This window comes from Lissotriton helveticus, chromosome 1_1 (assembly GCF_964261635.1).
Source record: "Lissotriton helveticus chromosome 1_1, aLisHel1.1, whole genome shotgun sequence".
Taxonomy (NCBI): Eukaryota; Metazoa; Chordata; class Amphibia; order Caudata; family Salamandridae; genus Lissotriton; species Lissotriton helveticus.
Genome location: NC_136057.1, coordinates 1670351855 through 1670377721, shown reverse-complemented (window position 1 = coordinate 1670377721; position 25867 = coordinate 1670351855). Strand labels below are relative to the sequence as shown.

Sequence of the window (25867 nt, the reverse complement as noted above, 5' to 3'; positions counted from 1 at the left end):
GAAAGGACCATGCAACTTTAATCTTTCTGCTGTATAAGAAAAAAATATGCACATGGGGGTTGTCATTTCAAGTTAGAATGGGCACTAAAGATTGGAAACAATATGTATTGTAAGTTAAACGGGTATGTATAGAACACAAATTCTACATAGGTAAAAATAAATGAACAGTAAATTATGTTGGGACGCAGAGCTGACTATCTATAAAAAAGCAATACTGATGCCCAAAATCCACAAGTAAGTGTATATTGCCCTGCTAGATATACATATACTCACAATATATACATATATATATAATATAAATATATAGATTAGATATCTATACACATATCTGTGTGCACGTGTGTGTGAGTATATATAGTGGTGCACTGTTGCCAAACCCATGCCCCAGCAAACCAACGCCCGGATGGTTGAAGCGTTATGCGGGGACTCAAGGGGTTCGGATGCCAGAGTATTCACCTCTACACAACTGCCAAGCTCTACTAACGCCCATGAACACAGAGACTCAACTCGTGTTTCCCCCGTCACGCTACACCAGGTATACAGCATTCTGGGAGTTGGAGTTCTCCACAGACTCTAACACAGCAGATGGTCACATGAGTGGGGGCGGCGTCAGTAAGGAACTGTATAAAGGTTGCCATCATTCGAACTTGGCGCTTTGGACTGGAGGTACAGCAGCTAAAGGCGTCTGAAGAAGGATAATCATTCCGAAATGCATTATGCCCAGCTGTAAGGATATACAATAAAGAACCTCACCTGTATTTCCCCGCTTGGGCTCCTTTCTTTCAAGTGGTTGGAGGATTGTTAATATATATATATATATATATATATATATATATATATATATATATATATATATATATATATATATATATATATACAGACTCACACACAATTTTTTATATATATATAAAAAAATGCAGTCTGCTTCGTGTTTTCAACTTTCCCCTCCCTATGAATAAGATGCTGGAGCATTGAAACGCGTAAGGGACATCGAATTCAGCCGGAAAGTGAACTGGTTTTCAATTAATAAAAGGAGGTTTCCTGATTCTTTGTGGAGTGGCGTCTCTGAGCTCGGGGGCAATCTGGAGTGATATATATATATATATATATATAGATATAGATATATCTATATATATATCAAATTAAACAAGCTTTGGGAAGGGTCTGTCCAATCCAAGTGCTCTGAATTAGAGTCCACACTACAAATGGACTGGCGACAACTAAAATTACTATTGGGCAGTGTTAGTCTTAGTCACCTATTTCAGGAGATTCATACAAGACTCAAGGAGGCCATAAGAAACTGCATTTCATGGTCCTCAGAAGCTGATGTAGCATTTGGGGACTTGCTACAGACTCTCGCTTTCGAGCCTGACTGACCATGCTCAAGCACATACTCGCCTTTACTCTACAAACTGATGCTTCCAACAAAGGATTAGCTGCAGACCTCTTCCAGAAAATTAACAATGTCGAAAGAACCAATCTTTAATCAGTTGAAGACTTCTGCACTGCAGAAAAACCTATTCAACAGAAGTAAAGTTTATTATGAAAGCATGCTATTCAATACTAATACATAGCATAGCTAGCTGCACTTTTGAAACCATCACTGACCATGCCTCATATGCTTGGCTGGAACATCACAAGGACACAAATCTCAGATGCCTCCATTGGTTTCTTGCTCTGCAGCCATTCAACTGTTGGATCTCCCATGGGAAAGGATGATTGCAGGGTAACAGTAATTTCTATTACTCTCTCTGCGCAATGGCACATTTATGCTCCCAGCAGTTCCCATTCCATGGAAAGCAAATAAAACGCATAGTGTGGTCTTTTCTTGCAAGGGACGTGGTGTGGAACACCTGTCCGGGAAGGGAAACAACGTTTACATCACTTGCGCTGCAACGCATGTGATTACAACGTGGTTGTTACAACGACCGCATTGTTGTAACACAAGCCATTACATCGCAAGTCATTTTTACGACTTGCTGTAGGGGGCGCGCTAAACTAAGGAATAGTATAATTTATTATTCCAACACCTTCCCTACTGTTGCATACGCTGGAGTTGGAATAGTAAATTATACTATTCCTAAGTCGAGTGCGCCCCCTACAGCAAGTCGTAGAAACGACTTGCGATGTAATGGTTTACGTTGTGACAACGCAGTCGTTGTAACAACCGCATTGTAATCGCATGTGTTGTAGTGCATGCGATGTAACATCGCATATTCGTCAGGGACCTATGCATTGCTGTTCAGAGATAGCAATGTGGCGGACATGACAGGTCAGCATGGTTCAGTTGTGAGGCACTGATGCTGCTGGTGAGAGGCAGTGGAGGGACCAGCTTCCTGAGTAACAAGAGGATAGACAGAGGGAATGTGCTTGCTGTTTGCATCCTCCTTAAAGGGATAATGAGGATCAATCCTAGCTTCCCCTTTGGGCATGTCTTTGGCTCTGCGTACCCGGCGGATCAGAAGAAAAGGTAAACAAATCCTTCTTATAAGCCACAACCCCTCCAATACTCAAAAGAGGGAGGGTAAGAGCTCTGTCAGAGGGGTTATTCCCTATGATAGGAGGTAACCCACCTCACATAGACATTCTTGTCACCCTAGGGCAGTAGGGCAAATCCATACTACACATAACCGCTGAAGTATTAATGTCTACAACTGATCCTTTAAGACTGCATATTTATTGGAACACTAAGGTAGCCAAACAGAGGAGGTGTCTCCTGCTCTTTGCATCATTTTATGACGTCTGCAACTATAAGCTGCCCACAACTATGCTATAATAATTGCGGGCTGCTTCTTGTGGCAATCTGTTTAACCTCATGTGGTTCAGAAGTCCAGATAACCCACATCACTCACAAACCAAACACAAAAGAATTGGCAATTCCTCATACCAACAAAGTCACATAGTTGACAATGCAATGTTCCTCAAAAGTACAGTATTCTTCACACATACGAATACTCACTATAACAGTACGCTTCTATTCTGCACTCACGTGCACACAATAAGACAACAAAGCCATCTAGTTGTTAAAGAAAAACCCTCCACCAACAAATCTAGCTCGTCAAATATGAATCTCTCAAAGAATCAGCTATACATTTTAGTCAAACCATCACACATGCACAACACTGTTAACAAAATATTTCAGAGAGAAACAAATTTCACATGCAAATACCCGCTTTGGCAACTGAACACAGAAGAAAGTCCATCCACATCCTCTGCACACATCGTCAAAATAATTTAGTTGGCAGTAAAGGCACCCTACAAGCTCATCCCGCTCTCTGCCTGCAAACATTCCTCAAACAGCTAGGAGAACACCTTAATCAGGTCATCAGCCACCCTCACTTCTCAAACAAGTACTACATCATAGCCATATTACTGGCAATTGGGAGCCTCCAAATTATTACACAACCCAGCATAACAGGCAGGGCCAATTGGCAAGTAACCATACTCTCTCAAGGACTGAAATAAAAGGGAAAAAAGATCCATGGTTCCTTCACCCAGACTCAAACACGATCATTGCTCACACCACAAGAATCCTCTTGCAAGCACATCAGGAAAAAGAGTTGCATTATATGGTTCTGACAAAATGCCAACAAGCCACAATGACAGTTATCAAAAAAGGAAACCCCGAAACCGTAAGAAAATGCAACCCGAATTGCTTCTACTGTGTCAAATGGCAGAAATACAAATGCTGATGACACTGCTCTAACAAGACAGATACTGAGTTCTCTGCCATGGACACCAGATAGCAAGGGGCACTGGGGGAGGACAAGTATTTGGCTTATGCCCAGTGCCCACTAAGACTAATATATCGTGCAGGAGAAATCCAAATCTTTGGAATATACACAGTGCCTTGTAAGGCCTCCTGGCTATCAGGCATTAAAAAGGCTACAATGCATTTTTATGTGTCATCTCTAAATCAACATGAATCTCAAATGAAGAATCACTAGCAGTTAAGTGGATGGATGGATGCACTATGTGCTCACAAACAGTATGAGCCTTCCATAACAAATTAAAATAAAGTATTTGTAAAAGAAGTAAAGTTAAAGAGAAGAGTTTGGGATTTCTATTTAAGAGATACAATTAGATCCTTCAACCACAACTAATGTGAGTGACAGTTACCTTATAGGGTATTTTTAGGAGCATAATAGCACATTAAGGATTTAATGTCTAGCCAACATACGAAAGAGAAAAAAAACGTTAACATTGAAAGCCCCATAAGAAAATCTTCGAGTCCTAGGGCATGACTGCAACCATGTAATAAAATGTAAAGCCGCCTGGCAAGGTAAAATTACCTTAGAACCTAATAGAGCCGAATTCCACTGAGCAAAAAGTAGAAAGACTACAACGCTGCTGTGCTGGGAGATGTACTCATGGATGGAGCAAGTGTTTTTGGCACTTTAGCCAAGGCTAACTTAGTGCTTTGGGGGGCAATCTAGTGGCCCCTACTAAATGCACTGAAGGCAGCTGTCAATTTCAGCAACACCAGACTGCTGTAATTCCAGAGCAGTAATAGGAACAGTGCAGCTCGAGTCAACCTTGGTTTGCAGTTCGCAGCAACCTCTGGAAGTCTAGTTCCCCCTGCACAAGTGGAAGGCGTTTGCTGGTCAATAGCTCATAACACCTCAAACACAGCAGGGTAAATCAATATGATTTTCAAAGGAGGATCAGACCTCTTGAAAATGTAGTAACCAGTTATGAAAAATTCCATTTACTTAACATGATTCCATTGGTTTTTCTTTTGGGACTCTGGAGGTTCAGCTATGCTGTGGACTGAGGCTTGCTAAACAAACCTCTACCTCTTGGTGGTGTGCTAAATGGAATGTCTTGCAGGCCCTATTACTGTAGGGCTGACCTTATTTCCTGTAAGTACCTTAGACTGACAAGGGACCATGCCAAAGTAAGTAACAATTAGCCAATGTAAAGTCACCAGTACAAGAATGGGCCACTCTGCCTTATACATAGATAACAGATAGATATCCTCACATTTCACAACAAATATCATGCAGCTTAGACCTGTGCACCGACTACCATGCTATAGACTCAATAATGCTGACAATAAATGAATTCTTAAATTGGATCTGAAGAATAGTAGCAGTCATTTTTAGAAAATGTGAATCCAAGGGTAATATGTTCTGAAAAGATGATAAATCTGCTGACAAATTGTGGTAGCCTGGTTTACTTTTAATAATTAGGAGATATGGCAAATGGTTTGCTTTAGATATCTTAAGTGAATGAATACGATAACACCACCTTGGATAGAAAAGCAACACAATTCACACTTAGTAGCTCAGAGGCAATATAAAGGAATGAGTGAGGGGTTTTCATTAGCTTAATTTCTTCACATTTGTCACTGAAACGTCCTGCTAAAAACTGGCCTACAACTTTGCTGTCACTGAGGAGCCGGAATGCCTTTGAATTGAACTGACGTTGTCAAAATTTGGTTTAAAAAAAGCAAATTTCCTGACCTAGATCACAAACTTATTTGGACCCAACCCTCCTGGAGGCAGTCCAGTTTGCTAACAGAACTTGTGTCATAGGAGGGTGCCACTCAAGATGATGGAGAAGATCAAGTACCAGAGGAAGCTGCTTCGAATTTCAGAGTGTACTGCTGGGAAGACTGTCTAGTTGTAGGGAACCTGCTACAGTTCATTTAAAAAAGACAGACCTATGGGGCCGAAAGAGCAGAAGAAAATAGTTAGGACCAGGGATCTCTGATCTTAAGAGCTACTGCAGTTCAATTAAAATCATCCGAGCTACTAATACTAGTGTTGTAATAGTGACCACATTAGAGAAGATTACACTAGCGGCCACCGAATGCAAGATTACTAGCAGCAATCACTTTAGAACATCAGGCAGGGTTGGCCAGCATAAACAGCTTTATGAATTTGAAAGGCCTATACATGGGTAATGTGAAAAAGAAAATTTTCGTCTTGAACATATGCTTTTTAATTTTGGTATACATATATGAATTCAAGAAGCAAATGCTTCTAATTGACTAGGCTGGACTACACACTGGACAGATACTAACACGTAGCTGGAGAGCTGGATTTCTATAATATCACAATGAGATATATATATATATATATATATATATATATATATATATATAATATATCTATATATATAAAAAAAATCACTGAAAAAACCATAGGTTTCAGACAAGTTATAGTTAGGAATTACCATTTAAAAAACCTTAGAAATTCACTGAAAAAAACAAAGGTTTTAGGGGTGTTATAGTTAGTTGGACATTTCACTCGTACAAAACCATTGAAATTCCCGCGTTATAGTTAGTTGTACTAGCTATAACTCGCGCGCCTGCAGTACTACGGACCTTTCCAAAATAATAGATCTCCTCAACAGTACACTAGCTCAATCACCAGAGATTTGGCAGCCAAGTATGTATACGGGAAAGAACTCGAACATCAACAATATTGTACACAACACTAAGACTACCAGTGAAATACTATACACAATTCATTATAGAAATCAAAAACTTTTCAGTGTGTACATATACCATTGATACGTGTAGTGTACTGAATAGTGGACGCAACCATATTATCTCAGACACTGGGGAATATTACGGCCATGAACCTGTGTTCACCCCCCTCCTTTGACTCCGAGTATTTTATTTTTTAGTATGCAAGTATTTCTTAATGATTGAAAAATGTAGTATAAATAATCTTTCGAGAAAATACTTTGCAATAAAGGAGAATACTCTTTATCTTCTAGAGTGAAAATGGGTTAAAAGTATTTATATTAAGTAGTGCTTTCACCAATTTTCACTCGTGAAGAACAGGAGGATAATCTTCACAAGCACTTTTTTCAACAAAATAATATAATTGTGACTTCAAATGTTAATGTGAATATTAATTCTTTTAATTTTTAAAAATGATTGTAAAATGTAATAATGACATGAAATGTACATAAAAAATAAAGATGAAGTAGTAAGGGAGTGTTTGTCGTAGCACTTGTGTTCTACTTTATCTGAAAGTAAAAAAAGCCCTAAAATTTAAAAAAAGATGATGGGGCAACACTCATATAATGTAAACTTAAGAAATGAGTGCTTATGATAAAATGAAAGAAATGTGGTCCAACGCGTGATACTAATGAATGAAAAAAAAATTGCATTTCACCCATGTGATGAATATAAAAGACTAAATAAAAATATTTTGAAAACTTGTGCATTTTTCTTTCAAGGATTCTTTGAAGAATTATACATGTAATGAAAGGACAAATTACTCCACGCTAAAGGAAAAAAGTCAGAACAATTATGATACAATACAAAATATAATAATATTTTCCTTTACAGTCAACAAACTCGTAAGCAGAGTACACAGTTTAAGTTAAAAACACCCTACCACAACAAGTTTTTGAAACACATCGTAAAATAAAGTGCGTCACAAAATGGGCTACATACATGGTGAGTGTATCATAACGTCACATAGAAAAAACAGGCCAATCAACATTAGGATCAGGAAGGTAGACTCAGCCACACAACAGCCAATCAAATGTTTTTCAAAATCTGCGCAAGGAAAGTTATTGGTCGCTAATACGTCTTCTTACAATGCTTCACAACCAATCAAAAAAAGGTGTTGCAAGTTTCTGTTTTTAACATACGAGCAAATCAGATAACCTTGCAAGTACACACAGCGAGAGGCTATTATTAAAGATGACTTGCTTTCGCAAGACCCCGAAAGACTTCTTCCAGAATAAGTACACACTTCACTGCCAGACCCCATTTAATGATTATCCAGGCTCTCAAGCCTAAACACGTTACAAATCATCTCTCGTCACTTTCTCTTCTTTTTTAGTGTATTGTGCGAGGGAGACTGCGTGACCCTATGCCTAGAGCCCTCGAAGGCCCTGGAGACTACCACACCCCAGGGACAGCTCCTACAATGTCCCGGGGTGCCTACCCCCGGGACACTGCTGTTTGCTATGAGAGGGCGTGAGTCTCGCGCCTTTCGCCCTCCCATAGCAAACTTAGTTAGCATTTTGAAAGACACAACAGTGAAATCTGTTCTCACTTTCAAAATCCAAACCAGATTGCTTTTCCACATGCAAGATAGCATCTCCCCATGCGGAAAAGCAATGCCGGCTCCCGAAGAACACGGGAAGCCAGTGGGACCGTGGGGCATTGTGGCTCCCCCCATGGTCCCCAACATTTTGTCACAAGACCCGGGGGATAGGGTCCCCAGAAATATTAGAAATTACTGATAGGTACTACTTTTTTACTGTAAAATTAAAAGCACAAATTTTCTGTCAAGCGGTTGTAAACATTCGAAACCAGGAACTGTTGGCAGCCGGGGCTAAAAAAAAAATGGTTGTGGGGCGAGGGGCTGCAAGGTGTTGAAAGTCCCAGGAACCACCAATGCCCGGGCTTTATGTATTGTGGGAGGGCCGGTTCCTGCAGTGTCCTGGGGTGTCTATCCCGCCATCCCATAGCAAGGAAATCTTTTCTCTCTTTCAAAATGTAAATGAGATTGCTTTTCCACATGGCGAGCTGCATGTTAGTGGGTCTCCATGTGGAAAAGCAATGCCGGCTCCCAAACGCATACAGGTTTATTTATTTTATTTTGAAAGATTTATATAGCGCGAACAAGATCTTTGCAGATATCAGAGCGCTTTACAAGTACAAGGGGGTGATAGAGTAGTAATTGAGGTAATTAGGTACAAGGTGCATGGTTACATAGGTAGGTCAAAATACAAGAGGTAGGTCACAGGTGAGGTAGTGTCGGTCCAAGGAGCATAGTCAAACAGTTGCGCCAATAGTATAACAGTACAAAAATAAGGAGCATATACTTGTTTAAGCGTGCTTAAAATGCTTTTGGAGATAGCATAAAGGCATAGTTGAGGTAGGTGTGTGCAGGGTGTATAGTCACACAGGTGCATCAGTAGTACGAGAGTAGGGTTAAGGTGGTGTAGGTAGAGTGTGCAAAGTCAAACAGGTGCGTCAACAATATAAAATATACAAAGTGGGAACGTATACAATCAAATAAGTCGATAATACAAGTAATACAAATAGACCGAGGGGTTAGGCAGGTGGTACAGAGCGGATTCATGCGAAATACAGAATAATAGATCATGTGTATTTAGCCATGAGGATCGCTTTTACTTCTTTCTTAAAAAGTTTGTTGGAGGAGATGAGCCTGGTTTCACTAGGGAGTGAGTTCCAGATCCTGGGTGCCATTCCTGAAAAGGAGCGTTTATAGTTTTTTTCCTTCCGAAATCTTCGAGGCTTCAGCAGAAGATTGTTTGTGCTTCTAGTAGTTCTAGAGCCACCAGACATTGTCAGCTTTTGAGTGAGGTAGGCGGGTGATTTCATGTGTACAGCCTTGTGCGTCAAGCAGGCGATTTTCAGATGTATTCTGGCTTCAAAAGGTAGCCAGTTCAGGGATTTAAAGTCAGGGGAAATATGCAAGTGTTTTTTTGAGCCAGTGATGAGTCTCGCTGCAGCGTTAAGAGTCGATCTTAGGGGTGCCGTTGTAGTTAGGGGGAGCCCGCAGAGGGCGGTGCTACCGTATTCCATGTGCGGGATGACTATAGATTGTGCTGCAGTTTGGAAGTCTTTGGCAGGAAGGAAGGGTTTAAGTTTTCTCAAGGTATTGATTTGGAAGTTCGCTCCTTTGGTTGCCTTGCTGATGTGCTGCTGCATGTTGAGATTGGCGTCAAGTGTTATGCCTAAAGATTTTGCTGAGTCTACTATGGTCGGTTGTACATTTAGAGCTGTTAAGTGCTTAAGCCATGTTTGAGCCGTAGAGATTTTTCCGGGAGGTGAGATCAGGAGGAACTCAGTTTTCAGCGCATTGAGTTTGAGGTGATTCTCGGCAAGCCAGGATTGGGTGTTTCTGATCGTGGTGTTCAGATGCATGATGTCCATGGGAGATTGTATTTTGAGATAAAGTTGGGTGTCGTCGGCATACATGTGAAAGTGAACATTGGATGTTTGTAGCAAAGTAGTGAGAGGTTCCATGACTAGGTTGAACAGTGTTGGGGAGAGGGAGGATCCTTGAGGGACGCCTAGCGATACAGGTACCGTATGGCCGTGGCGTCCGTGAACACCTGCACTAGCCTTCCTTTGATGGAGGGTGGAAAGGCTTTCAATGCCAGGCGGAAACCATGGAGATCTAGCAGGTTGATATTCTCTGATCTCCACCTCTCCCAGATGGCTGACCCATCTCAGGAGTGATGCATCAGTCACTACAGTGAGAACTGGTTGAGGAAGGGAGAGTGGTCTGCCTGATCCAGTCGTGGTTCTTCAGCCACCACTGCAGATCTCGTGCAGTTCCCTCAGAGGTCTGGACCATTTCAGGGATATTTAACTGATGCTGCCCTCACCGGAATTACATGTCCCACTGCAGAGCCCGCATATGCCATCTGGCATGTGTTACTAACAGGATGCATGAGGCCCAGTAGCCTCAGTCATTCTCACTGAAGTCCAGAATAGAGGATGAAACATCAGTATCATCGCATTAATATACTCAACTCAAAGCTCGTGAGGATAGGCCTGAAACAGCAATGTGTCCAGAACTTGTTTCTGAAGAGAGCGAGGTCCAGAGGTCCTGGTACTGGATAATTCCTAAAAATTGCAGGAGGAACTTTTGCTTGAGGCTCTGGACCCTTCCAACCTCATATTAAGCCAATAAAAGTAAAGGTGTAAACAAGTGTTCCTCTCTTCCCAAGCGTTTTTTTATTAACAGAAGGATTGCCACTTGCACGGATTTACCCGGGGACTGATAGTGATCGGACACCATTTTGGCTGCACAAAACTTTGAATTTTGAAGCAATTTGGAAAATAAGCAACCTCTGTTAAAATATGCGTTTGATCATACATGATGTTTAGCCTTGAGAAAGCCCTGGCTACATTTGCCACATAGGGCGAAACACGTGTCGGCTGCTCCACTCTATAAAATCTGGCTATACAAAAAAAATTAAATGAGTGAAATGGATTTATAAATTAACCTATGCAAATAAAAGAACCAACTTTATAAATCAGTGTGGATCTCTGTGTTGTACTCCAAGTAAGGACTCATCCTTCTGTTAATAAAAAAACCGCTTGGGAAGAGGAACACTTGCTTAATCCTTTACTGTGTCCAGAACTGCTCAGATGAAATCCAAGCATTTCTTCTATATAGTGATACAAAAGGGGATGATGGATGGAGCGTTTGAGCAAATCAAACACTCACCCCCAGTCAACTCATCCGGGTTTAATCCATCACCATTCTTTAGCTCACTCCGCCACCCCAGTTCTATATAGTGTCACAAATTGAGTGCTTGGGCACATTTTTTCATCTTAACTGTAGATTCACACAGAGCGAGATATGTTTATTTTAGTATTTCATAGAAATGAGATCTGGTTGTGCACCAAAGGCGCCGGAGTCGCGCACCCTACAGATTATGAGTCGCGCATCCAGCGCGTGCACACCAGGGGGCCGCACTGAGCTAGGAGTAACGATCCCCGAGGCTGAAGAGCCCCTCTGAGCCCCCCATAAAATTTTATAATTTTGCTACCGGTATTTAGCCCCCCCGAGGTCTAATTATAAGGGCCCCCCATAAAATTAAATAATTTTGCCCCCGGTATTTACCCCCCCAGGGGCTAATTATAAAAAAAGCTCAGTTTTATTTGATTAATTTTTCAGCAGAGTCCGCGCACCCTACACACACCTGCCGATTTTTTTTCTGGGACCCCCATGCAGGTCTAGAGGGTAAAATTATTTCTACCCTGCCTCCTTTCTCCGTTTTGCACACATATTCCACTGACTTCCTTAGCCTCGCTTCTACCGAGGCACAAAATGGCTGCCAACAGTTCCTGGTTTCGAATGTTTACAACCGCTTGGTAGCCAATTAGCATTGAGCGCGTGATCCAGATGGTGCGCTTATGTTACGATGCCAATCCTCGCACAATCTGTAGATTCACCGCGCCCATAGATATATATGTGCTTTTAAATGTAATTTTCTCAGAAATTCCGTTCAGCCGTTCGGGCTGTAGCCGTGGCTAAAGGTCCTATGGGAAATTGCCTGGGGAAAACACGTTTTGTGACCCCTTTTTTCTCAACTCCCGCTTGACGAATCTCCCCCCAAACTGTCAGGTAAGGAGTGGAACTGAGCTGGCCAAAAGTTTGGAAAATTCGACGCACATTCATCAACCGGCGCCAAAGTTATTCCAAATAGAATGTTGCGGATTTCCTATGGATAGGTCCTAACTATAACTACCCACTGGCAACCGCCAGTAGGTAATATATATATATATATATATATATATATATATATATATACAATGCTATCTATATATTTATCTCTATCTCTAGCTAGTTCTCTATAGCTATTTCTATATCTTTAAAAATACATGTGTATGTGTGTATATATATATATATATATATATATATATATATATATATATATATCATTTTTTCAACAGCATGAGTGCAGACAAAATGTAGGCCACGCCAGAGGGCACTTTTTTCCTCAGCTTATTCCTTGCAGAAAACTTGATGCATTTCGACTCATTGACGTCTTGATTCCACACTTCAGATTGACTGTGTGGGGAAAAGGGACTATAATATAACCCGAGGTTGGGTGCAGGGCCAGGCTGCAGGTCAGGTCCTGTGCCCAAATCCATGCCGCGCACCGCTAAGATGAGGCACGGTGGGCACATAACTTCATGCCATGCACAGCGATGCACATCTTATTTTATGTTAAGAAAAAAAAAAGGAAATTGACTGAAAAAAACAAAGTTAAAGAAGGTGAAAGGGATGTTATAGTTAGGTGAAAACGCCAATTGAAATATACAGGTTTAAAGAACAATAACACAGGCATTCACCAGTTATACTTATCTCAAGTAACTATAACTCGTGCCCTAAAGTAACTATAAGTTCCATATTATATCACTCATGATACATTCTAGGTAGTTTAAAAGAGTATGTATTAACTGATATTTTTATCTAACTATAACATCCCTCTAACATTTTTGTATATATATATATATATATATATATATATATATATATATATATATACACACGCACACACATCTGGCCAAGAGTGACCTCATCGGACAGCCGTAAAGCTTTGTCCCACTTCGTTTTTTATTCTCACAAACAATATCAGCAGATGGCTCCTACAAAACCAAATTATACTCACAAGCTCTCGTCAAGTGAAGTTAGCACCTGTTTTGTAGCTCCAAGATATCCACAAAGAGCAAGCCCAAACTGAACCATTTAATAAAACGAAATACTACAGCCTATAGGGCCACAAGTGCTCTTTGTCCTACTTTCTTTTCAGGTCTTTTACCACTAGCAAATTCTTATTCCAGAGCTCCTCCACACTCTAAGACTTCTTCTGAGATACTGCCTCTATTTCATTTGTGGCTGAATTGCTTGTGTTCATTCTTCAGAAATTACTTTTGTTGTTTCTATAGTCAGATCAATTTATAAAACATATGCGCCTTTAGAGTCAATAAAAAAATGTGCAAATGATTTACCTGCGCATCCTCCTGCTGCTTCTTTAGCTGTTCCAACATAGCTTTGAACTCTGCCTCCTTCTGCTCAGCTTCCTCCAGCGTGGCCTGGTTTTGCTCATCATAGGCCATAGCCACCACAGCCAGAATAAGGTTCACCAGGTAAAAGGAGCCCACAAAGATAACCAGCACAAAGAAGATCATGTAGGTTTTACCGGCTGCTCGCAGGGTCTGGAAGAAACAAAGCATGTTTGTTTGATTCTTTCTTGAATTAGTAGTTTTTTATAGCGGTCCTCTATAAAGGTTACATTTGTTGAAACATTTCAGAACAGACCAAAGTGTAACTTCTCAAATGTAATAAATAAATATAATTAAAACATTAAGGGCCAGATTACGAGTCTGGCGGTCCCAGGGGCGCCGCAGTAGCGGATCAAGTCACCGACGCACTGGTGGTCTGCCCGCCCGATTAAGCAGTCGGACTGCTGGCCCCGCCAGGGAACCGCTGTTCCCTGGCGTAAGATCGGCGGTCGGAGACCGCCATGCATATTATGAGAATAAGCAGTGAGCTACAAGAAGTCACAAGGTCAGGTTTTCTTGGCAAAGCTCTGGAAAACAGATTTTTATTTTGCTACGTCAGCCTAACTCAGGAACTATGTACTTCTATGAGCGGACTGCACTCTACATCACCTTAATATCCTAGTAGCGATGACGGGATCACTTTAGTCAAATCAATTGAGCAACTCGCTGGTGGGTGCACTGCTAGAATGCTATCCTGTGGAGAAACAGGAAAAAAACTCCACATACTGGACGATCCCAATTTGAATAAAATCCTGTATGGTCTAAAATACTCTGTAGCCCCACCGAACAGCTTTATAGCGGAAGTATCGATCTCTATGAAAAATGGGGTTGTTGGTTGGCAGGGGTGTTAGCCCTAGTCAAGCAACAGCCACAATCCCTGACAGGGTAAACCACAAAAAAGTCACTAAATTAACCAGTGCTTAACCTTGGGTAGTTTCTCAAAATCAGACCGGCTTTACTTCAAGCAATGTGTAAAATATTTATGCAGCACTCAGACAGAATTAACATGAAAACACAACACAAGAAACATTTCACCCCTACTTAGAAAAATAGAATCAATTTCAATATATTATTTGACCCCAAAATTACAAAAATCCAATCTGAAGAACCAGCGTAATTAATTTTAAAACTTTTTAGTACAAACTAGTGTCTAAAAAATCAAAGCGCCAACCGCAGACATCTAGTCGCACAAGACCAGGTCAAAGTAAAATAATATGGCAGACCAAGATGGAGCACAGGTCAGATACAAGAAGTGGATTGGGCCCGTTCGGTGCTTACTTTCGGACTTCAAAGACATTTTTGATAAAAAGTTCTGAAAAGGTAAAGTTCATCGAGGCAAGGCTACTGGGGAAGGAGTGTTGCCATCAGGGAGATGCTGGACGAAGTTGCCATGAAGATTTCTACGTCAATTTTTGGAAGTGGAAAATCTCCAGCGGGATGAGTCAGGAAGCTGTAGCCAACGACCTTTCCAGAAGTCCAGATACCCCTTTGAAGAAGGACCTCTGAAGAGGATTTACTGCGGCAGAGAAGAACGTAGTGGAAGGTACTGCAAAGAGAGGCTGACTGGTAAGGCACCTTGGGTGGATCAACAAGCAGGTTGGTCCTGGTCTTCCCTCTGGTCTCAGAGCAGCTTTTTGTCAAAAATGCCCAATTTCCCAAGTTTTGGATTTTGGCTATCTGGCCACTATTAACACCACAACCAAGGGTCCAGGACTGGAGGGAAACCACCTGGGAGCGGGGAGGGGTGTAGGAGTTTAGGACTCACTCAGGCTGGGTGCGGGTTCAAGAGGATGGAAGTCTGTTATGCCCCTGTAGCTCTAAACAGGAGGCCAGTAACTAGCCCTTGGAGTCCCTCTGGTAGTTCTGGTTTCAGGTGAAGAAGCAGGGCTCAAGCAGTAGGGCAGACCTCTGAGGGTTCAAGGTAGACTCCATGCAGAAAAGTAGCCCTTCTAAGTGCAGAAAAGCAGTTTTGTGGAGTACAGAAGAGTGGGTCTAAGGGCCCTATGTTTATACCTGGTGCCTTCTCTGAAGTAGGAGACGTTTCTAGAAGTTTCTCTTTTAAGTGCTTGGGATTTTCTGACTCCCCTACCCTGGCTCCAAACTGGCTGACATGCTGGTGACAAGCCCTTTGTGTGAAGCCAGAGCGCAGCCTATTCAGTAGCAAGGGGGTCTGCGCCCAGCTAAGCCCCCCATCCTGCCAGCAGATAGCCCATTGTGACACTCCTAATCCCTCTATTGTGTGACTGTCTGGAAGTAATTCACAAAGTCTAATTGCCAACTGATTGATTGATTGCTTTATTTTGATATGCATATATCATAAAAGCAGTACAAAAGATAAAAACAGCATGTCGAAAAAAAAGTATGACTGTACATTTGATATAGGAATAAAACACATTAGATCAGCATAAATTAATTTAAAAAGAGGATTAAATTGATATGGACAGTCTTCTAAGTCTAATCAACCAAGCCCATTTTAAAAACTTAGCAACAGCACAAACAATGGGAGGGGCTGTGTTGGTTAAAAGAATCCGGAGGGCAACAGAGTACTGACGGGTACCCAGTTCTCTGCAGATAGGACCAAGCCAACGTGATCTGGGGCGACCATAGTCCGGGCATTCAAAAAGAAAGTGTGGCACCGTCTCTGGTTTATCGGGACAAAGAGCGCAGAAGCATGATAGGGGCTGGGATTTATTCCACCTGGAGCAGAAGTCGGCCAAGGGTAGGGTTCCTAACCGGAATTTGATGTACAGGGACCGATCCATGGCAATTGTTATTATGTCCATGTACGGCTCATAGGTGACAGCATCTTTTAACAACAGAAAAGCTGCGGTGGTTTTGCAGTGCCGCTGGCTACTGAAGCGCTTCACACAAACCCACTCCCCAAAAAGTTTTTTTAAGGTCTCCTTCGGGGGAGCGGAGTGGCTATGCCAGCAGGAATCCAGGCCTAAGTCCCCTAAAAGATGTTTAATGTCCTTCAGCCATTTGATGCTATGCCAACCGTCGGAGTGCATCACCTCAGCTAGACCATTGGCATAAGGTTTTAGCTCAGGCACCCTCCACAGACGAGCCCAGAGCAAGAGGGGTCGAAGACGGGCCTGATCCCTTATAGCTTTGCAGCCAGTATCCATGAGCACTGGGATGGTCGGGCTACTTGATGGGATGGCAAGGAGATCTTTGATGAATTTGTTTTCGGCCTTGCTCAGTGAGTCCACTTTGCCCAGGCCCCACAGTTCTGCTCCATAGAGTGACGCAGGGACCGCACGTGCTTTGTATATATCTAGTAGAGGGGCAACACAGTGTTTTGTTGAGTTGTTGAACTCCTTAAGGAGGGCCCCCCCCACCCTTTTATGGGCCATTGTCATTTTATTGATGTGGGCGGTCCAGCTCATCGCGTCGTTAAGTCGAATTCCCAAGTAGTCGAATTCTGCCACTCTTTCAAGGGGTATGGAGTTCAGAGTGGGAGGGCGGCCAAGTTTGCGTGGTGGGTGCATAACTAGGTACTTGGTTTTTTCCACGTTGATGACAAGTCCCTTGGTGGTGCAAAAGTCCTGAAAGCGGTTCAGAAGTGTCTGGAGACCTTGGGGGGTTTTAGAGATGAGGAGGGTGTCGTCGGCGAACAGCAAAGTTGGAATTTTTACGCCTCCCAGAGTGGGAGCGTCTGCTGGTTCGCCGAGTAGATGATCTACCACTCCATTAATATAGAGGGAGAATAGGGTAGGGGCCAGGACACAACCCTGCCTTACACCCCTCTCGACCCTGATCTTATCGGTCTTTTCCCCATTCAGCCCCCATCTGACCTGGGCATAGGTGTCGGTGTGCAGTTTAATAAGGAGGTTTAGTATATACGGGGGCATCCCTAGACCGTGAAGCACCCTCCAAAGTTCCTCCCTAGGTACCAGGTCAAAGGCAGTCTTTAGGTCAATGAAGGCCAAATAAAGACTGCCTTTGCCCAGTTCCACCACCTTCCAGTATAGTAACAGGAGCCTAAAGACCTGTTCGATAGTTCCTGTACCTGAACGGAACCCAGCTTGCATATCGGACAGGATATGGTTATCGTCCACCCATTGAGAGATCCTCCCCAAAATGACTTTCCCCGCCAGTTTCTGGCTCGAGTCTATTAGGCTTATAGGCCTATAATTCCCAGGTAGATCCCGGCTGCCCTTTTTGTAGATGGGGACCACCTCCGCACCTCTCCAGGAATCTGGCACGGGGCCTCCCTCAACGATTGCATTGAGGAGTGCAGAGATTAGTACCCCCCATTCATCCGGATAGGCTCGGAGGATATCGCCAGGTAGGCCATCCGGACCAGCTGCTTTTAATGGTACCAAGGTTTTAATCTGCTTTGTAACATCCAAAACAGAAAAAAATTCCAGGTCTTGAGCTAGGGTAAAGGGCGGGAGGTTAAAAGGGTCGTTTAGTGAGCCTTCAGCGGCAGAATAAAGGTTTTGGAAGTGGGAGAACCATGTCTGGGTACAGGTCCTCAGGGTGTCGTCGGGACGGTTCCTATTGCCCACCAGGTCCCAAAAACCTTTGGCGTCTTTCCCACGACTGGCAGCCAGGAGGTCCTGCCAGAAATTATCCTCCCACTCCATCTTAGCGTTTTTTTGGCAGAGTGCATAGTGTCTCCTGGCCTCCCTAGTCCTGGACGGTAGTTTGGACTTAACTGCTTCAATGAGAAGTGACTTCGCCTCCCTGCACTTCTGATTGTACCAGCCCTGCCAACTACACCCAGTCATGCTGCAGGCACCAAGTGTCAGAGAGCAGGAAAATGGCAACTTTCGAAATGTGGCATTTTCAAGAATATACTTTAAAAAACAGAATTTATCCTTAAAGAGGATTTTTAATTACAATGTCAGATACCAAACATGAAATGTTTATCTGTTTCCAATCAAACGCTAGCACTTACTAAATATAATAAGGTATCTTCTGTGAAAGGAAGGCCTCACAGTAGAGAAAAACGATTTAGAAGTGTTTCAGTACTAGGACATGTAAAACTTAAAAGTATATGTCCAACCTTTTAGATACAATGCAGCCTGCCCTATTGGGTTACCTAGGAGCTATATGCAATAAAAGGAGGGTTTAAGGCTTGACAAGGGGGTTATATTGCCAAGTCAAGTTGGCTGTTTTAAACTGCATTCAGGCATCAATGGCATGCCTAAGACATGTTTTATGGGGCTACTTACGTGACTGGCACAATAGGTGCTTTAGGCCCACTGACACCATTTAATTTATAGGCCCTGGATATATGGTATTACACACTACAAGGAGCTTATAAGTAAATTAAATATGCCAATCAAGTGTAAGCCAATTTCTCCAAGTTTAGGGCAGTGAGCACAAGCACTTCAACACTGGTTAGCAGTGGTAAAGTACACAGAGTCTTAAGCCCAACAACAAATTATTCCAGTAAAAACGGAGGGAAAAATGCAAAAGGTCTGGGGGATAACCACCCTAAAGCTGACAGACTGGTCTAACAATAGTCATCTACAAAAACAGTACCATCATGAACCAATCCTCAGATTTCAATCTGAGAACATCTGATCACCATTTAGCAACACTGTTTGGTCTTAGGGCCATAAAACTATCACATAGCTTATTATCTGCTACTCATCTCCCCGACTGCTTCCAGAAAGGGATACCTTCACCTTTTAACTACCTATCTCTTAACCCACTCCACGGAAGAATGCACCTTCCTCTTTGCTGTGACTCCCAGAAGACCAGCCGTCACCCACCTGCCTAGCTCTAAAAAAATCAATAGTCAAGTCTTGTTGCAGGGATTCTGCACATACACAGAACTATGCACAGGAAAACAAGACCTCAGTGTATAGGGGTGTACCAACCTATCACATAAGTACCCAAAATCTCAAACCAACTAGCTATAGTGTTTCATTCGTTCTCTTCCAAATATCACAAATCTACAAATGATTAGACAACCCATAACTCCAGACTATCTCAGGAATCACCCTATGCAGCTGTTGTGAGCTCAAGTTATCCCACTTGTCCCAAAATCGACAATTACAGAAGTGACCCCTCTCTCCAAACATGTTGACTTGCTCTCCATTCAGAAAAGTGGTTAATCTCCACACTAAACCTATATCCGAAACTGTTGCTTTCCAAGCAACTAACAGTGGGCCCACTCAAACAAAACCTGCACCCAACCCTTCAGCTGAAACAGCACAATTGATAAATACTCACAACTCTCTCCTACCTCCACCTCTTGGAGAGTACATATCCCCTGCTAAAATCTCTTTTTCACCCACACCAGAAAACCTTACCACAGGATCTTTTCCCCTGGCACACATCCCTCTAAAATCTGTGACAAACTACACTGCAAAGAAGAACAAGTTCCTTTCCTTCCGTAATGCCTTATCTGGTAGGTACAATATCTAGCTGCAGATTCCTTTCCCTAGAATCTCTCCAGTTGTTAAGACTGGATCTAGAAGATTTTTTGAGCACGGTACCCCTGCACACCAGTAGGTGACGTCGATCAGCTCAGTCATTGTCGTAAGCGTCCGCTCCGGAAGTGACATCTGCGGCACCTATATAGGTGCCACCTAGGCGTGTTGTCAGTTCTTTCTTTCCACGCCAGCCAGCGCTGATCTGATCGGCAGAAGAGCTATCCCTCGGTCATTTTTTTTACTCGATTTTATTGCCTTTTTGTCAAGAGTTTTTGTTCTTCCTCCGGGTGTGCGTAGGATATGTCATACAGAAAGACAGGTTTTAAGCCCTGCGGAGCCTGTCACCAACCGATGTCAGTGATGGACCCGCATCTCCACTGATAGAGACTTCCAGCCACAGATTCCTTATCATAGAATAGATACTCAAGCAATACCATCCCCAGTGGTGGGTCTGCGGACCAATTTCACACAAGGAAGTCTTGCAGGACAAAATGGGCGATTTGCCCATCCCTACTGACCTTACTATCTAGACAGTAATGTTTGGTTAACGTGTGCAGTGAAGCCTTCGTTGCTGCCTGATAGATGTCCAGGACCGGAATTCGGCATGCTAAAGCAGTGGTCGCAGCTGTAGCTCTGGTGTAATGAGCTTGCAAGCCTTCCGGAGGTTGTTTTTTGGCCAATGCATAGCAGATTTTGATGCACAGCACAACCCAGCGAGAGATGGTTTGCTTCTGCACTGCCCAATCTTTCTTCCAACCAACATACCCCAAGATTAGTCGGTCATCCACCCAGAACTTTCAGGTGCAGTCAAGGTAGAACTACTACGCTCTTTTTGGGTCCAGACAATGGAGTCACTCCTCTTCTTTAGAGGGATGTGGAGGAGCATAGAAGGTAAGCAGGATTATGGACTGGCCTACATGAAATGGGGTGACCACTTTCGGCAGAAAGGAGGCTCTTGTACAAAGCACCACTTTGTCAGGATATATTGAGAGTTAAGGTGGCTTAGATGATAAGGCCAGCAGCTCACTCACTCTACGGGACAGATGTAATGGCCACCAAGAAAGCTATTTTTAATGTGAAAAGCCTTAGGGGACAGTTGTCGAGAGTCTTGAAAGCAGCACACATCAAAAAAGTGAGAACTAAACTTAGATCCCATTGAGGCATAATGAATGGTGAAGGGGTAAACGTGGACGAGACCCTTCAAAAACCTATGTAAAATAGGGGATTTAAATAAGGAGGGTTGGTCAGGCAGCAGCAAGAAGGCAGAAAGAGGAGATATTCCCTACAATTACCCAGAGCAGAGCCCTGCTGGGCAAGGAAAAGAGTGAAGAGTAAGACTTCAAAAAGGGTGGCAGAAAGGGGATCGATGTTTTTTTCTGCACAACATGCCATAATTTTTTGCCAACGGCAGGAGTGTACCATCTTGGTAGAGGAAAACCTGGCTGGCAAAATTGCATTAAAGATTTCAAGAGGAAGGTCGAAAGCTGTCAACTGATGGAGCTCAATCTCCACACAAGAAGGCAGAGAGTGAGCAGGCTACGGTCGAGGACCATTCCCTGCTTTTGCGACAGAATATCCTCCTAAATGGGCAGCCTGATCGGAGGATGAATGCTCTTGTTCAGAAGCTCTGGATACCAGACTTGCTGGGCCAGATTTATTAAGCCTTTTTCCCGTTTGTAAACGGGCCGATTCTCATGCCCTTAGGGCATGTATGTGCTCCACATGTGCAAACATGCATATTTCAGGGGTGCAACAGGGTGTCCTTTTGGAACACTTGCACCCTTGAAATTGCATACGCAATTTGTGAGTACCTATTGGGTACTCGCAAATTGTGAATGTCTTCCCATTCATTCCTATGGGCCTCTAGGCCCATAGGAATGAATGAGAAGGTATTCCTTAATTGTGAATCACAATTTGCCATTAGCAATTAAGGAATATGTAGGAATCACAATTATTATTGCGAAACCTACATACATTGCATTTTGCGAGTCCTTAATAGCGAATCGGGAAAATTAGCTTTAAAGGACTAGCAAACTGCAATGAAGATACATCTGCCCCTCTGTGCCCAGTCCAGAGTCACTAGAATGACTTGGACCTGGTCATTTTTTTATCTTCTTGAGAACTCCGGCAGGAATGGTAAGGGCAGAACGGCGTACAGGAGGCCTGAGCTCCACTTGAGACAAAAAGCGTCACTGAGAGAGAGCCGCCTTGAAAACTCCAACGTGCCAAACTGCTGACATTGCGTGTTCTCGGAGGCAAACAGATCTAACCAAAGCCCTCCTCATTTGTGCCACCTCTGGGTGGAGACACCATTCATGATCTGCTAGGCAAGGACGGCTAAGTTTCTCCACTCTGGCGTTCAGGGAACCAGTCAGATGGGAACCACCAGGGATATGCCCTGCTGTTCCAGCCATGTTCAGAGGCGCAAGGCCTCTTAACAAAGGGTCCATGACCCCACTCTGCCCTGTTTGTTGCAGTACTGCATGGGGGTGGTGTTGTCTGAACACCTGCACTAGTCTTCCGTTGACGGAGGGCAGGAGGGCTTTCAATGACTGTTGTATCGCACAGAAGGTTGATGTGGTGTCCGGATTCCGCGGGAGACCAGAGTCTTCTGATCTCCACTTCTCCCAGATGTCCACCCCATCCCAGGAGTGACACATCTGTCATTACTGTCAGCTCTGGTTGGGGAAGGGAGAGAGGTATGCTGCTGACCCAATCTTGCTTTGTATGCCACCACTGCAGGTCCTTTGCAGTTCCCTCTGACATCTGGACCATGTAAGAGAGGTTCCCCTGATGCTGTGAACATTGAACTTCAAGTCCCACTGCATAGCCCGCATATGACATCAGGCATGTGTCACAAGTAGGATGCAGGAGGCCATGAGTCCCAACAGTCTATGGGTCTGCCTCACCGAAATCCAGGATAGAGGCCGACACATCGGTATCATAGCCTGAATATCCTGAACTCGCCACTCAGGAAGATAATCCCAGAACTTCACTGAGTCCAGAACAGCTCAGATGAAAGGAAGCGCCTGGGACGGTGTCAGGTGTGACTTTGGCACCTAGATAGTGAACCCCAGCAAGTGCAGGAGGTTCGCCGTGGTCTGGAGGTAGGAGACGACAACCTGGGCAAGCATTCCTTCAACAGCCAGACTTCGAAATAGGGGAAGACTGGCACCCCGGATCTCCACAGATAAGCTGCAACCACCGCCATCACCTTGGTGAACACCTGAGGGGCACCGGTAAGGCCAAAGGGTAGCACAGTAAATTAAAAAATTTAGTGGCCTACCGTAAACCGTAGATGGCGCCAGTGAGCAGGCAGGAAGGGAATGTGGAAATAGAAGTCCTGCAAGTACAACGCTACCATCCAGGTTCCAGGGTCCAGGGCAGACAAGACCTGTGCTAGCGTGAGCATCTTGAATTTCTCCTTTTTGAGGTAGAAGTTGAGGGTTTGTAAATCGAGGGTAGGATGAAGGCCCTTGTCCTTTTGGGGACCAGTATGCAGAGGAAACATCAACCACAGCCTACTTCTGACACTGGAACCCTGTCTATGGCTCTCTTGGCTAAGACGGCTATGACTTCCTTGCAGACTAAGGATAGATGATCCTCCGTCAGGCAGCCATGAGAGGGAGGCACATGGGGAGGTATAGACTTGAAGGGGAGGTAGTAGCCCCTTCGGACGATCTGCAAGACCCATCTGTATGATGCTATGGACTGCCAGTGGGGCAAGTGATGGTGAATCCTGCAGCCAAATGGATTCCCATGATCATAAAGGAGCAGATTAGGAGGGCTGTAGCTGTGCGAAGAAGGAGAGCGGATGGACCAGACCACTGGCTACCCAACCCACGAGGTCTGTGGGTACCATCCCCTTGTCCACGTAGATGCTGGGTAGCATGCCCGGCTCGGTGGTTAGGAGGATATTGGCACGGTTGGAAGCCCCTTCTGTAGCTGTGGAAGGCAGATTGGGGTGATGCGGGCAGCCGAGGCGCCCAAGAACTCGACTGTAGGCCACAAATCCTTAAAGCGCTCCAGCGCCTAATCTGCCTTGTCTCCAAAAAAACGAGTGCCATCAAAGGGTATGTCCATAAGGGAACTTTGGACATACCGCTAAAAGCAAGCTATCCTCAACCAGGCGTGGCTAGGGCCACTGTCTATTAAACCGCTCTGCCCAATCAGTTTGTGGTGTCCAATCCACAGTGAATTGTGAACTTTGCTGCATCTCTCCCATCGGCAACAGCCTGGGAGATGATGGCCCGTGCCTCCTCCAGGACCTGTGGCAGCAATGCGCAATCGTTTCCCACAGAGTATGGGAGGGGTGGTCAAAAAGGCATGCAGTGTTCACAGACCGCAATGCTAGGCTGGCAGAAGAAAACATTAGCTTCCCCATAAAGTCCTGCCTCTTGGAGTCCTTGTCCGGTGGAGTGGCAGTGAATGTGCTTTAGGAAGTTGAGGCTTGGACCACCAAGCTCTCTGGGGTAGGGTTTTGGGTGAGCACGTTTGGGTCTCCTGGGGTAGAGCGATGGCAGTTGGAAATCGTCCCTTTCACAGGAGCCCCTGTGTTAGGTTTGGACCAGGTTCCCAACAGGACATAGGTGAGGCCCTCATTGAATGGGAGTAAGGGTTCAGATGAGGAGACTCCCTTTTGCAGCACCTCCGTCAAGATGTTGGTCTTGACTGCCACGAAGGCAACTGAAGGTCAACGACCTCACTCACCCTTTGCAAAAGCATTTTATGTGAAGCTCTCTCCTCCATAGTCATGGTGGGGGGAGAAAGCATGCCAGGATCTGGAGAAGTATCCACTCCACATGTGTCACCCAGTTCTTCGGCCCAGTCCATAGGGTTCTCTTCGTATGGCTGGTATTCTTCAGGGTCCAGCAACCCCTGAGTCCAAGTCCACAGGAATAGGGCTCAGGCTGCGGTCTAAGAATAAAGGTCCTGCCGGCGTCGGGCGACACCCCTCCGCCTCCGTGTTAGGGATCACAATGGGGATGGTGGGTGCTGGGAGCATTGGGACCGGCATTGGGGAAGGTCGAGTTGGTACGACTAGCATCGGTCTAGATCCCAGAATGGATCCCTGGCGGCCTGTAAGAGCTGCCTGCGAAGAATGAGATAGGGCCCAGTCTGACCCCACGGGGCCCGTACGCTCATTGCAGGGTTTGGACCGCGCAAATATGAGGTGCAGGGCATCATAAAATTATTTGAGTTGGGCGGGGGTTGCTCTGGCTCCTGGAAAATCGGGGAGGCTTAGAGCAGGCCCAGGCTCCGGCTCCATAGAAACAGGTCTCGAGTGATGGATGCTCTCTCATCTCATTAGCCAAGTAGAAGACATAGACAGCTTTAACTTTTTACTTTTCTTCTTGTGCCTCTTACCTGAATGTCCTGAGGACTTGGAGTGAGAAGATGCCTTTGGGCTCCGGAAACGGTTACAGGACCTTCCCCTCGACAGGAACCTCTATTTTCGCAGAGTCTCACGCCAGGCCACCTTGAGCTTCAGGGACAGCTCCCTCAAAGCCTATGGGTTCATGGCCCAGCAACCGGAGCACGAATTTGTGTCGTGGTCATGCCCCAGAAACCACAGGCAGACGAGATGTGGGTCCATCACTGACAACGGTCAGTGACCGGCTCTGCAGGGCTTACAAACTGTCTTTCTGTATGACATATTCTACCCACACCAGGAGGAAAACTCTTGACAAAACGTCCAAAAAATCCAGTAAAAAAATGACAGAGGGGTAGCTCTTCTCTGGATCAGCGCTGGCTGGCATGGAAAGAAAAGAACTGGTGTCAATGTGCCTAGGTGGCACCTATGTAGGTGCCACTGACATCACTTCCAGTGCCGACGACGCACACAGAGCTGATAGTTCCCACCTACCGGAGCGCAGGGGTATTGCTCATTAAAAATCTTCCAGATCCAGTCTGATGCCTGGAGAAATTGTTCGGTAAG

General features: G+C 44.3%; 1 protein-coding gene across 2 annotated transcripts in view; it reads right to left on the bottom strand.

Moving 5' to 3' along the window:
- SCN8A (sodium voltage-gated channel alpha subunit 8) overlaps positions 1–25867 on the bottom strand; it is a 566978-nt gene that overhangs the window by 333157 nt on the left and 207954 nt on the right. For both annotated transcript variants that reach the window (XM_078688933.1, XM_078688934.1), the window contains exon 9: positions 13481–13687. In XM_078688933.1, the coding sequence (XP_078545059.1) occupies positions 13481–13687 (207 nt within the window). The remainder of the gene's footprint in view (positions 1–13480; positions 13688–25867) is intronic.